Source organism: Microtus ochrogaster, unplaced genomic scaffold (genome assembly GCF_000317375.1).
Source record: "Microtus ochrogaster isolate Prairie Vole_2 unplaced genomic scaffold, MicOch1.0 UNK163, whole genome shotgun sequence".
Classification (NCBI taxonomy): Eukaryota; Metazoa; Chordata; class Mammalia; order Rodentia; family Cricetidae; genus Microtus; species Microtus ochrogaster.
The window spans coordinates 22,873-37,647 of NW_004949261.1; the positions used below are offsets into that span (position 1 = coordinate 22,873).

Genomic DNA, 14,775 nt, shown 5'->3' on the forward strand with positions numbered 1-14,775 from the left:
TTTTTTTTACTCTGTGGGCTGCCATTTTGCCCTATTGATGGTACTCTTTGCCTTCTACAAGATTTCCAGTTTGATGAAGTTCCAGTTATTAATTCTTGATCTTAGTGCCTGTGCTATCAGTGTTCTATACAGAAAGCTGCCTCCTGTGCCAATGAGTTCAAAACTCTTCCCCACTTTCTCTTCTATCAGGTTCAGATATCTGGATTCATGGTGAGGTCTTTGATCCACTTGTACTTGAGTTTTGTGCAGGGTGATAGATATGGATCTATTTGCATTTTTCTACATTCCATCCAGTTAGACCAGCACTATTTGTTGATGGTGCTTTCTTTCTTCCATGTGTATTTCTGACTTCTTTATATAAATCAGGTGTTCATAGGTGTGTAGTTTTATGCCTGGGTCTTCGATTCAGTTCCATTGATCAAGGTGTCTGTTTTATAGCAGCACCATGCAGTGTTTCTTACTACAGCTCCATAGTACAGCTTGAAATCGGGTGGAGATGCCTCTGGAAATACGTCAAATGCTTATAATCACTGAGCCACTTCTTCAGCCCCCTAATTAAAACAAACAAATGAACAAAGTAAAACAAAAAGATCTTTAAGTCGAAAAATAGAACATAAACTGAGGATTACCTTTGTGTTGCTTCTGCAGCAGATTAATAGAAGCTTGGGCGCTCACAACAATTTTATTCCCTTGTTTTGAGCTTAGAAGTCTAAAAAGGGCCTGCATATTTGGGAGTACTACCACATGCCTGTAACCTCAGCACTTGGGAGCATCAGTTGCATACTGAGTTCAAGGATTGAGTTTGAGGCCAGCCTGAGATACTTAAGATCCATTTGAAAAAGACTAAAAACAAACTCTGCAAACCAAACAAGACACTGACAGCAGCAAGCATATAGGATGCAGGGCTGTGTTCTTTATGGATGCTCCAGGAGAAATTTTGTCTCATTGTTTGACGTGTATCCTTTTCTTGGACAGTGAAGGCAGTACTGGGAATTTAGTCTTGAACTTTGGGCATGGTAGGCAAGCACTCTATCACCACGCAGCATCTTTACCCTTCTCCTTTCTTAATTCCCAACTTCTGCTTCTATCATTTCATTTTTGGTCTTCCTACCTCTCCCTTCTTCATATATATGACCTTCTGATTACACTGGATCCACCCAGACAGTACGGGTTACTCTTGTTGCAGTATCGTTACCTTAGTTACATATGTAAGTTCTTCTATTGTTAAGGTAACAGATTTTGAGGGTTAGGAAGTGGACATCTTTCTGTTCTTACTCTGCTTTCCGTATACACTCACGCCCATCACCTTCAGCAACATCCAACTTTCAGTTTCTGCCTGTGACTTGTTCTAACAGCAATTTTGTAAAGCTAGAACATTTTAAAAACAAATCCCAGAATTGTATGGTTTTTACCTGTATTTCTGGGTATTTGATTTAGAATATAACTAATAGTACCTTTACCTCCCAGCACACCCAGCAAAAGTTACCTAATGCTCAGCTCACATTCCATTTTTTCTCACTTGTTTCCACCACGTCAGAGTCTTATAGTTGGTAAAATCAGGGTCAAAACCTGGCACTCACATCGCTTGTACTTTTTATCTGAAGAGACCAGATTTCCCTGCCTTCTTCCTTTCCTGATTTAGCGTTCGTGATGTCATTTAAGCGTCATCTTCTCCACCCCCTGGAGACAGGACTAGAGGCCTAACAGATTCATTTGACAAGAGTGCTTCTTGAGTGGTGTTTTGTCCCTCATTTTGGGAGTGTATGTAGACAGATTTTGGGAGCTGGTTCTTTGCCTCCACCCCATGGGCTATAGGAACACAGCTTGTAGGCTTGGTGGTAAAAGCCTTTACTTGCTTTTCATCATTTCATCAACTCCACTGTGTTTTGTTGTTGATTTTTAAATAAAAATTACTTCATTGTAATGACCTTACAGAAACATCACACACTATTTAAACAAGCACTTGGCCATTCCCCACGTCTATATATTCTAATGAACAATTAGAATAGCCATTCCGAAGCAGTGTAGCTTTGCTAAGGGTAAAACATACTTTATTTTGAGACAGGTTTTTTCACTGTCTGGGATATGCTGATAGGTTAGGCTGGCTGGCCAAATAGCTCCAGGGATCTGCCTGTCTCTGCCTCCCCAGTGCTAGGGTTACAAAGTCTGCTACCGTAGGTAGCTTTTTATGATGGTGCTGAGAATTGACTGTAGGTCCTCATGCTTATATGACAAGCCCTTTACCAATTACGCTTTCTTTCTAGTCCCTACCTCCTTTACATTAGTGGGCATATGGTGATTGGTTGTTTGATATTTCTTTCAGATGACAGGGTGGATTGTCAGCTGCATGGTGTTACCTTTGTTACTCATCTCTCAGTCTTTTGTCACCTGAGGTTCTGTGGTTACTGATAGTTGTCACCAGTGGCCACTGTTTTATTATTCCTGGGTTTGTGAAACCCTCTAATGATTTCATTTGTCTTGTGTCTAATTATTAAATGTTCTTCTATTAACTTTTGAACATACTTAAAAGGGTAGGATGTGAATTTGTGGCAGCCTACAGGGTTGTCAGTTGCTAGGGTGTGGGTGTTGAACTTCGTTAATCATGTTGAAGCTATTTTGGAAGATGCTCCTACTCCCATCCTTCTGGAGAGCAGCTTTAGTGGGATTCAAGTCCCAAAGAGAAGATGTGGAGTTGGTGGGGATGGAGGTTGGTGGGGTTGGGGTGGGTATAGATGTGATCTGAGGGTGAATGGGGACTACACCTTTTATGCTCAGTAGTTTAGCCATAGGCAAGATTGCAAGCATGCTCAATGATTCAGGGACAGAAAGTGGCCATTAACTTCATTACAGCATTTTTTCTGAGACAAAAGTAATAAGTTCAGTGAGAATCTAAATATTGTTCTCAAAGGTTCAGTAACCACCAGGACCCCTCTTACATCAATGGAAGGGCCACGGAAGTTCCTCCTGCCAAAGTAAGGGGATGACTACTTTAGTAAAGCCCCTGAGGGAATGGAGGCCTGTATCCAAATGCCTGACCTTGGGAAAAGGACTTCTTCTGGGGACTAGACATTTCACTAAAATTTAAGAGCAATTTTCATTCCTCAAGGGGCATGATGCAGTATAAGCACTGAGCTGTTTCCTAATTGTGTTCCTTTGTGTCTTAATCTTTCTGTATAGGCCTTTACTCATTTGTTCCCCAAAAGGGAAGGTCCTGATGTCAGACTCTTTTTCCATTATAAGCTACCATTCTGATTTCTCTATATTTACTAACTAAATTCTTACCTTTAATGGCCTTAGGCTCTGGATCTGGATTGTGGGGGTCAGTTGTGTCTAGTGAGTAAATCTCTAATTTCCTGTTCCTTGTATAATCAAGAGGGCATAGTGGGGCTACCCGTGTGCAGAGTCTTCACACTATGTGGTTTCACGGTGGCAGGGATTTTTTCCCAAAGAATTATTTTGTTTAAAGAGACTGCCATTGTTTACATTTTCATTCTTCAAAACCCACACAAAATTTCTCAAAGGAACAGGCATAAGGAAACTCCAGTAACACATAATGAGAATCTTTGAAAATGAAAGTTAAAAGGTGATGGAGAATTGTTATCTGCAATGTACAAATGCTGGGATTTTGTCAAATAGCAGTGGTTACCATGTGGCCCATGCAGTTACTCCATATGGGTGAGGTGCTATGAGACAGACATGGGCTGGAGAGCCTCTCAGCTTGCCCCTTTCATAACTGCTCTGTGAAAGTTCACTGTGCTTAGATTTTTATGCCTCTCTGTCAGATTGCAGGAAATTTGAAGGAGACAGATTTGGGAAGACATGAAGCATGAAAAGTAGGGAATTGACCTTGTCACCAGGGATGGGAGGGTTTCTGGGAAGGGGTATGGTACAGTCAGCACTTTTAGGTGCTTTGTGTTGGGAAGGTGGAGGCAGAAACCCACATCCAGGCTTACCAGTTTCAAAGCAGCAGGGATCTTGATGAGAGCTTGCTGAAAAGATTCACCAGTGTGTGTCACTGTCCCCAGATTCTTCAGTAGAGATCAGCAGCAGTGAGTGTATCAGGGTGTCTCTAGGAGTTGGGTTTTGAGGTTATAAGGAAATCTTTGTGACAGAATCAGACAGGAGTCGAGTGTTGAAGGGTAAGGCAGTCTTTGCAACAGAAACTAGTTTTTGTCTTAAGTGAATCATTTTATGAAGTTAGAATGACTATATTTCTGTCGGGCAGAATAAAAACAGTCAGTATATTGTGGAGTAGGCAGCGAGAGCCCTTGCTAGCTAGCTTGTCAGAGGTGACAAGTTGTTTCTAAGAGGTGATAAACAGACACAGAGGAGGGCTATGAGGACAGCTGTATCGAGGTCAGAGAGAAGCCAGGAGCTGTAAAGGTCAGGAAAGTGGATCTGGTGCAGGATACACATAGCAGCCCAGCAGGTTTGTCTTAGGGTTGATTGTGTATCAGTGGTAGAGGTAACCCGGAACCCACATTCCAGTTAGGGATTTGGCCCTTGTGTGTAGATAGGTGGTTGGGGCTGAGGAGTGAGAAGAGGATATGAGGTTTGTGACCTACCACTCATACACTCTGCCCTGCAGAGGAGGCCTCCCATGTTCCACTTTCAGGATGCTCAGACACTGGAGTCTCCCATTGATTTCTTGGAAGGAGTATAAAAGGTATAATCATTGCAAAATCAGACTTAGGTTAACATTGTTTTCATCTTCTGTTTTCCTTTTCCCCTTTGGATTTTTGTGCTTTTGTTTTCTTAGGAACAAATTCTTACTGGGTAACCCAGCCAGGCTCCAAACTCTGATTCTTTCTCTTTGGTGCTCTGAGTTCCTGGATTATAGGACTGTTCCATGTCTGGTTTCTATATTTTTGTCACTATGTTGCCCAGGCTCATATTGAACCTGGGAACTCAACTCATCCTCTTCAATCCCTGACAAGAAACTGGGATTATAGTGGACAGTACTCTGCCAGCCAGTCTGGATTTTTTTCTAAGTCAACTGTTTTTTCTTTACTCCTATAACCAGTTCCCTCCACCCAGGTTGCTCTGGGCCATCCTGCTTACTCTTAGTTTCAGCCTTTTGATGAAAACTTTCCTGTAGTCAGGGTAGTAGATGATAGATTCCACTTTCCAGGTATCAGATCCACATTTGGAGCAAAGACTCTTCTAACACAAGTTCTCTGGCCCACAGACGGCCTCTGTGTACTCTGGTTCAGGATATAGTCATGTATTGAGAGAATAGAGTGTTGTCAAGGCGGGATTCCTGTTCACACTGGCCATTTTTATCAGAATTGGTTTCTAATAAATAAACTGGGGACTATATTGAAGATTCTTTATGTCTTTTACTGTCTCCAGGTTTCTCTTTTGGCTCTTGACACTTTAATTTGTGATGTATGTGCATATTTTCTTCTAGGTTGGAGCTTTTTGAAGCTTTTGATGAACACATTTTTGCTGTGGTTTCTGCAGCTGAAATTGGTATATTCCAAGTGTATCCCAAATGCAGGGCCCTGCCAGTACTCAGTTAAACTTGACATATCAACTAGAAGCTTCTACTTAGTTTTTTTTTTTTTTTTGATATGTTCTCTCTACATAGCACAGGTTGTCCTAGAACTCACTATGTAGACCAGGCTGGTCTTGGACTCGAAGAGATCCTTCTGCCTTTGCCTTCTAAGTGCTGGGTTTAAAGTTAGTCACCATATCTGGGTAGAATCTTGATAACATCTAGTAAGTTTTTAATATCTTGTCTCCTGTCCTCAAAATCTGTCAGCCTCATTCCTTTCCTAGAAAATTTGGAAAGCCACAGGCTGAGAAGGGTCACATGTGTTATTTCAGGAACCAGTGACTTTCAAGGATGTGGCTGTGGCCTTCACCCAAGAAGAATGGGGGCAGCTAGACCTTGTTCAGAGGACCCTATACCGTGACGTGATGCTAGAGACCTATGGACACCTACTCTCTGTGGGTAAGGCAGAAATTGCCTAAATAAATAAAGCTATTTCCTTTGCAATGTCTTCGGCTCTTCTGTGAAAGTAGAATGGTGTATCTCTGAAGGGCTGAGATGGTCTTGGACTTAGTGATGAAATTCCTAATACTTACAGAATACGAAGAGAGAAGGATGTGTTTCTTCCACTCCAGTGAGGAGTCACAGGAGGAAGAGGCAAGGGAGAGTTCTTTGGTAACTCCAAAGCTTTGTCACCAAAGTTACATGTCTTTCTTCTATCTGTAGGGAATCAGATTGCTAAGCCTGAAGTCATCTCCCTGTTGGAACAAGGAGAAGAGCCTTGGTCAGTGGAGCAAGCATATCCCCAAAGTTCTTGTCCAGGTGAGGTGAAGCCTTGGCATTGAATGAGGAACGTCTCAAAGGTCTCCTTTTTGATAAATGGGCTAAGGGTAGAGGGGTTATTTTCTAGTACAGTTAGAATCCCCTCTAGGGAGCTTTCTTCCTCCTCTTAGTTCCTTTCCATCTATTGCGGATTGAGAGCAGAGCCTGTCTCATGAGGTTGCTGTTGTGTGCCGAGTTCCCCTCCCTTTCTGTCTGCTCTGTGCTTGCTTGCTGTTCATATTTGCTGTACCTTCTCTAAGTTTTCATTTATTTATCTACTTAAACATTTACTTTTTAAATTTCCAAATTGCAGTCTATGCCTTTAGGCACTTAAAAAACAACAGACAAAATAGTTTTTGAGTATAAGCAGTATATTCACGTGATTCAAAAAAGTCAAAGCTCCATAAAATGTATAAGTTGAAAAATTATGTATACTCACTGTTCTTTACTTACATTACTATTACTTCCCAATACAAGATAACTTTTTACTCTTTTTTCCTTTTTTTACTATGTTTTTTTTTTTTGCTGCATTCATATTTACTCACTATAAATTTGCTATTTTATTTTGGGATTATTGTATAATTACACCATTCTTCTTCCCTTTCTTCCCTCCAAACTCTATCATATATGCCTATGTGATCTATTTCATATTTATATTTACTGTAGTACAGGATTCCCCCCACCTCCTCCCTCCTAGACTCGATGTTCCCATCCTCACCCGCTCACAGTTCACTCACGAAATCTCTTCTACTTCTCTTTCCCAGGTAGATCCAGCTGCCTCCCTGACCCCATGAACCCTCCTTATCACTTAGTCTCTCTGGGTCTGTGGATTGTAGCATAGTTATCCTTTATTTTATAGCTAATAACCACTCATGAGTGAGTACATACCATGTTTGTTTTTCTGGGTCTGCGTTACCTAATTTAGGATGATTATTTTTGTTTCTAATTCCATCCATAAAGCTGCTGTGAGCATAGTTGTGCAAGTGTCCTTGTGGTATAATTGAACATCCTTTAGCTATATGCCTAAGAGTAGTATAGCTGGGTCTTTTGGTAGATTGATTCCAAGTTTTTTTTTTATTGAAAAAAATTTCCACCTCCTCCCAGCCTCCCATTTCCCTCCCCCTCCTCCCACTCCTCTCCCCCACCTCTCACTCCTTTCCCCCTCCCTCTCCAGTCCGAAGAGCAGTCAGGGTTCCCTGCCCTGTGGAAAGTCCAAGGTTCTCCCCCCTCCATCCAGGTCTAGGAAGGTGAGGATCCAAACTGGCTAGGCGCCCACAAAGCCAGAACAAGAAGTAGGATCAAAACCCAGTGCCATTGTCCTTGGCTTCTCATCAGCCCTCATTGTCCGCCATGTTCAGAGAGTCCGGTTTTATCCCATGCTTTTTTTGAGAAATCACCACACTGAGTTCCAAAGTGCCTATACAAGTTTGCACTCCTGTTAGCAATGGAGGAGGTTCCCTTTGCTCCAAATCCTCTACAGCATAAACTGTTACTTGTGCTTTTGATCTTAGCTATTCAGACAGGTATAAGATGGAATCTCAGAGTAATTTTGATTTGCGTTTGCCTGATAGCCAAGGATGTTGAACATAACCTTAAAGTTTTGTCAACCATTTGAGATTCTTCTGTTGAGAATTCTCTATTTAGATCTGTACCCCATTTTAAAAATTAGATTATTTGGTTTGTTGATGTCTAGTTTATTGAGTTCCCTCTGTATTTTGGAAATTAACCCTCTGTCAGATGTGGGGTTGGTGAAGATCTTTTCCCATTCTGTAAGCTGTTGTTTTCTCCTTTTGATGGTGTCCTTTGCCTTACAGAAACTTTTCAGTTTCAAGAGATTCCATTTATTAAGTGTTGATCTTAGTATCTGCATTGTTGGTGTCCTGTTCAGGAATTGTCTCTGAGATGGCTCAGTCATTAAAGGCTAGGCTCACAACCAAAAGAGTTGTCACTCTTAAAGCTTCTGTGAGCATGTTGTTTCTCAGTTTTTCCTTTCTCTCTTTTTGTTTATTTACTCTATGCCCTACCTCAATTTGCCAGAAATTGTTAGGACTACTTGCTCCCCTATTTTGCTAATCAAAGACAAGCGTTTCTTGTAAATCTTCAGAGAACCCTAGACAGATAAAATAATGGTTGTTTTGGGTTGCTGACTTCTAGAACTATAAGGTAATAGAACTGTATTATGTAATTCACTAATTTTGTGATAATTTATTATAATAGTAATATGAACTAAAACAGATACTCTGATAACCCAGTTATGACAACACGTTGCTGATCACACACACACACACACACACGCACGCACGCACGCACGCACGCACACACACATTTGCAGGCATTTTGCTGGATCCAGAAACTTGCCTTAAGCCATCACAAAAGTTCGCTTATGATTAGTGGTAGAGCTAGTATTTAACTCACTAGTCCATTTCTTTTGTCACTGCTGTAAAAATGATTCCATAGTAGTCACAGGAATTACTTCTCTAGGGCATTTTTTTTGGGGGGGGGGTTCGAGACAGGGTTTCTCTGTAGCTTTGGAGCCTGTCCCGGAATTAATTTTGTAGATCGGGCTGGCCTAAAACTCACAGAGATCCGCCTGCCTCTGCCTCCAGAGTGTTGGGATTAAAGGCGTGCGCCACCACACCACCACCCCGCCCCCAGCTAGGGCATTCTTTAAATTATGATAAGATTTCCCTTTGAGCTGCTAAGTCTTATGTGTTTAAATCTTGACTGGACTTTGTAACAACACATATTGTAGTAGTAGTTTATTATAAATAACATCCTGGCTTAAAATCTGTTGTTGATACTGTCTTATAGCCTCCTTCCAATACTGGGATGGGAAGCAGGAAGACATTATAATGCAGAAATAAATTATAACTCTGTTTAATGAATTAAATTTTACTTGCCAAAGGCCTGCATACTTATTTATTAAGCCTTTCCTCCTTCCTTTCATCCCTCCCTCCCTTCCTTCACTGTCCTTTTGTCAGGGGTATCCAGGGCTGCCATTGATTCACTAAGATGACTTACAGGATTTGAAACTCACTACCATTAACATTATGGTTTATTACAGTAGAAAGAATAGAAAGTAATATTATAGAGTCCAGAGGAAGCCAAATATAAGTTTCTGCTGATATTTTCACAATGGAGTTGTATAAATCTAGCAAGAAATTGTGATGGTCTGTGACATTGTGTAGTAGGAACCACAGGTGTATTTAATCCAATATTCTGTGTGCTTATTTGAAGTTGGTCATATAGGCAGTAGTACCATGACTGAGACTCCCCATACATCAGATTCCCTAGAAAGCAAGTACATCTTCACTAGAAATTACATTGGTTCCAAGCTGTCTAGAGAAATTGGTACAGTTTGCTTCAAGTTTCTGAGGATGAAAAGCTGTAATAACATTGATGATATTTCATAGTCTCAAATTCTCAGGAGTTGGCTAAGGCTGAGTCATGAAGTAAGCTAGTTTGATAATGTGCATGGCTTAAGTAGCTCAGTCCTGCCTAGTTTACTTTTTCCTGTAAATGTTACTTTTCATGTGAAACCACTCCTCAGTGGTTTTATTAGTGTGATTATTTTCTTTCTTTTGTAGTTACCAATTGTTTACTTTTCACTATTCTCTATTATGATATTTCTCTGTCTTTCATGTCTGTACTTGAAAATGAAATATACTGTAGCCTTCTCTATAGTATGAATAATCTCTTCAGTGAATCTCGAGGTCTTCATGCACTCAAAGCTTCTCCTGCTTCTGTTTCAGAGTGGATGAGAAATGTTGAAAGCAAAACATTGGTTCCAGCACAGAGTATTTTTGCAGAAGAACAATCCAGTGGGATGGCATTAGAAAGATATATATGGAATGATCCTTGGCTCTCCAGGCTGGGAGTTTTGGGATGTAAAGACCAATTAGAAATGTATCACATGAATCAGAGTACAGGGATGAGACAAATGGTCTTCATGCAAAAACAAGTACTTTCTCAACGACGCTCTGAAGTCTGTGAACTTGGCACAGAGCACAGCAAAAGCTTAAATTTGGTTCCATCTCAGAGAGTTTCTCAATTAGAACATTTCTATAAACCTGATGCACATCTTGAAGGTTGGAGATGTAATTCAGCTATAATGTATGCAGATAAGGTTACCTGTGAAAATAATGATCATGACAAAGCCTTCTGCCAGTCTCTTCAGCCTGTTTACCCTGCAGGAATGCAAACTGGAGATAATCTGTTGAAATACACTGATGCTGTGAAATCTTTTAATCAGATTATACATTTTGGTGATCATAAAGGAATACATACAGGAGAAAAACTCTATGAATATAAGGAATGCCGCCAAATCTTTAACCAGAGCCCATCACTTAATGAACACCCAAGGCTTCAAATCAGAGGAAATCCATATGACTATAAAGAGTATGAGAATATCTTTTACTTCTCATCTTTCATGGAACATCAAAAAATTGGTAGTGTTGAAAAAGCATATAAATACAACGAGTGGGAGAAAGTGTTTGGGTATGACTCACTACTTGCTCAACATACAAGCACTTACACTGCAGAGAAGCCCTACGAATATAACAAATGTGGAGCATCTTTTATTTGGAGCTCTTACCTTATTCAGCATAAGAAAACTCATACTGGAGAGAAACCCTATGAATGTGATAAATGTGGAAAAGTTTTTAGGAACCGTTCTGCCCTTACTAAACATGAGCGGACGCACACTGGAATAAAGCCCTATGAATGCAACAAATGTGGGAAGGCCTTCAGTTGGAATTCTCATCTGATTGTCCACACAAGAATTCATACAGGAGAAAAACCTTATGTATGTAATGAATGTGGGAAATCTTTCAACTGGAACTCTCATCTTATTGGACATCAGAGAACTCACACTGGAGAGAAACCTTTTGAGTGTACTGAATGTGGGAAGTCTTTTAGCTGGAGTTCCCATCTAATTGCCCATATGCGAATGCATACTGGAGAGAAACCCTTTAAGTGTGATGAGTGTGAGAAAGCTTTTAGGGATTATTCAGCCCTTAGTAAACATGAACGAACTCACTCTGGAGCAAAACCATATAAATGTACTGAGTGTGGAAAGTCCTTCAGTTGGAGTTCCCATCTTATTGCTCACCAGAGAACTCACACAGGAGAGAAACCCTATAACTGTCAAGAATGTGGCAAAGCTTTCAGAGAACGCTCAGCCCTTACTAAACATGAAATTATTCATTCTGGAATTAAGCCCTATGAATGTAATAAATGTGGAAAATCCTGTAGCCAGATGGCTCATCTTGTGAGGCATCAAAGGACTCATACTGGAGAAAAACCCTATGAATGCAATAAATGTGGAAAGTCCTTCAGTCAGAGCTGTCACCTTGTTGCCCATCGGAGAATTCATACTGGTGAGAAACCCTATAAATGTAATCAGTGTGAAAGATCCTTTAATTGTAGCTCTCACCTTATCGCACACCGGAGAACTCATACTGGAGAGAAACCATACAGGTGTAATGAATGCGGGAAGGCATTTAATGAGAGTTCTTCCCTTATTGTACACTTGAGAAACCATACTGGAGAGAAACCCTACAAATGTAATCACTGTGAAAAAGCTTTTTGTAAGAATTCTTCCCTAATTATCCATCAGAGAATGCATAGTGGAGAGAAACACTTTATATGCAATCAGTGTGGAAGAGCCTTTAGTGGTCATTCGGCCTTAATTCAACATCAGAGAAGTCATAGTGAAGAGAAACTGTAACTAAATTGGTCAGAGACTTTTCTTTTATTGTGTTTGACCACATACAATAAAAACAACAGTGGAAGAAAAAAGCCTACAAGTATTACCAAGAGGGAAGTTTTTCATCAAAAATTCAATAAGACTGTCTTTATTATACAACAGGAAGTCTCTTTTTAGAAGAAACCTCATGAGTGACATTACTGAAAACCTTTTGGCAGTCATGTAGCACCTATTCAGTGTCAGGGAATTCTAGAAAACAGCTCCCAAGCTTCTCGTATGATCCACAAGGAGTCCATATTTGAGGAACATGATTGGGGAATGAGTCATTCCATCAAGAGCTCTTATTGGTAGATCAGTGTACATTATTATGGGGAAAGTCTTGTGCCATGAAGAGTGTTTTGGCTGGAAAGACACTGCCTGGACTACTAGATGGAAAGCTTTACGTTAACATTTTGTGCATAATTATAGAAACAGGTTTTGCTGTTACAAGGGGAGGGGCTAGGTGCTGTTTAAGGGATAGAATGTGGAATACTAAATCTGGATTTAAGAAAAAAACTAGTGCAGTATTGAGTGGGGTATTTACTGTTGATCAAGGTTAACTTCTTTAGAAAAGATTAGTAAAGGAGATCACTAAGGATAGAAGATAGTAATGCTGTTGCCTAGAAATATGAGACTGAGTTTTGAAACAAAGTGATAGTTAATAATCTAGTGTGTCAGTGTCCATTGGTACTTATCAATGAATTGCTGGGCAGTTAGTTTATAATTCTCTTAGGCAATCACTATAAATTATAATTGTGGACACTGGAGATATACATAACAAAATGAACAACCATAAGGGTACAATCGTTTATGAACATCTATTGTAACATCTAAAAATGTGTTTGAATAAAGACCTTTTAGATTCTTGGAAACATTAACCCAGTTAATTATTTTTTAGTTTAGTTTTTGTTTTTCTTTTACAAATACATAAGCACTCACCATGTGCTTGGTTTTTTAAATGTTTTTAAAAATATTAACTTGTTTGTTCAATTCCCATAACTCTGTAAAGTAGGCTTTGTTGCTATCCCAGTTTTACAAATGGATAGATAGAAGCAGAGATGTTGAGTCACTTACCCAAGGGACACAGTAAAGTGTACAGTTGAAATTGTTTGGTTCCAGATTCTGTGTTTTTAACTACTGTGTTTTCTTACTTTTGTTCATTGTTTTTATAATAAATATTTGATAATAAAATTCAAGAAAATCCTCAGTAATCAAAAATAAGTTTCTTGCTTCCTGTGTCCTGGATTTCCACTAACATGTGAATCAAAATTCCTTTGAAATATGAACAACTCTGAGAAGGACATGGGAAACCACTGGATCCTGGGTTCCATAAAATTCCACTGCTCACAGTTTTGAGGGTTACAGACATCAGGGCAGTGTGAACTTGAGCAAGTGTAAGGACTGTCTCATGTGGCTTCAGAAATTCTAATAAAACAGAGGCAAGGGTATTTGTTCTTTGACATGTTGGAAAGTAGTTCCATCGGCATCCCAGTCTTCAAGGTTCCCTTGGAGTTCATTGTTAGCCTTTTTCTTACCGCTTGATAGGAGGGAGAATTCAGGATGGGAGTTCTGTTTGAGTCCATTACCTATAGTGAGGAAGTTCCTTTTAAAAGAGAAAAGGAACAAAAGGAGTTCAAGGACTCAGGCAAGGGTCATTTCTGGATATACTTCAAGGGTGTTAGGTAGAAATTTGGGGCACATAGGGTTCATCTAGCCTTCAGGGCTCCAGGACTTTCCTGGTGGTGAGGAGTGGTGGCATACTAGTGTTAAAATGCTGTGTTCACTTCTGACTCTTACAGCTTCAGGCAACTAGGGTGTAACATTTTTGCCCTCTGCAGAGTTTGATAGTCAATAAATGTTATGGGAAAAATGTTGATGGCTTTTTATTGTGGTCTTTTGCAATAACTCTTGAAGAAAATAGTAATATGGCCTATTTAAGAGAGTGGAAAAATATATTTAGAATCATACTGCCAAAATGATATGGCTCTTACAATTTAATACTCCAAAAGAAGCCCTGTTTCTCAGATTTATGGACTCCCAAGGAATTCCTTGTATTGTATGCAGTAATCTATAAGCACTCTGGCATCTTATTTTAGAAGCTTTATTCTATCTTAAAAGTGTGTTTAAATGGGTTTTCCATGGTGAGTCTACACTGGAGTCAAAAGAAACTTCTAGGGCTAAGAGAGTACTACAGGATGGAGGTCTTGCTTGTTCAGGTACAAGGTCTAGGTTCTATTTTCCAGCACCTCATCCAAAGTTCCCAGCCTACTGTCCCACCCCCTGGAAGAATTCTCTATCACTCTTTACGTACGTATGCTTGTGTATGCTTACATGGCGCTGGAGTGTCAAGGCTATGGTGGCCCAACACTCCCAGAATCCTTTTTATTATTTTGATTCCAGATTATTTATTTATAGTTCAGATCATTGCCTGTTTGTCTTCCACCCCTCCCCAACTTAATCCTGCCCAGTCCACTTCCATTCAGTTATGTGAATTGCTGTTTCAGTTTCCTGCCTGCAGTCTCAACTGTGCCCACTAGGTGACTGACTGCTCTTATTCTTCTATTGTTTGCCCCAGATCATCTAGACTGCTCTCTCCATTCTCTCTAAAACACATTTGACTCAGGATACTCATTGTTTCTAGCTATAGTCCCGTACTTTAGGCTCATCATTTACAAATCTTTTTTTTATTATTTATTTATTTATTAAAGATTTC

The 14,775-nt window shown here is 39.9% G+C and overlaps 1 protein-coding gene across 2 annotated transcripts in view; it reads left to right on the plus strand.

The window, feature by feature from the left end:
• The window catches only part of Znf606 (zinc finger protein 606), a 27,443-nt gene extending 14,181 nt beyond the window's left edge, over positions 1-13,262 (plus strand). For both annotated transcript variants that reach the window (XM_005372037.3, XM_026778457.1), the window contains 3 exons: positions 5,830-5,956; positions 6,221-6,316; positions 10,069-13,262. In XM_005372037.3, the coding sequence (XP_005372094.1) occupies positions 5,830-5,956; positions 6,221-6,316; positions 10,069-12,044 (2,199 nt within the window). In that variant the 3' untranslated portion in view covers positions 12,045-13,262. The remainder of the gene's footprint in view (positions 1-5,829; positions 5,957-6,220; positions 6,317-10,068) is intronic.
• The last annotated feature ends 1,513 nt before the right edge of the window (positions 13,263-14,775 follow it).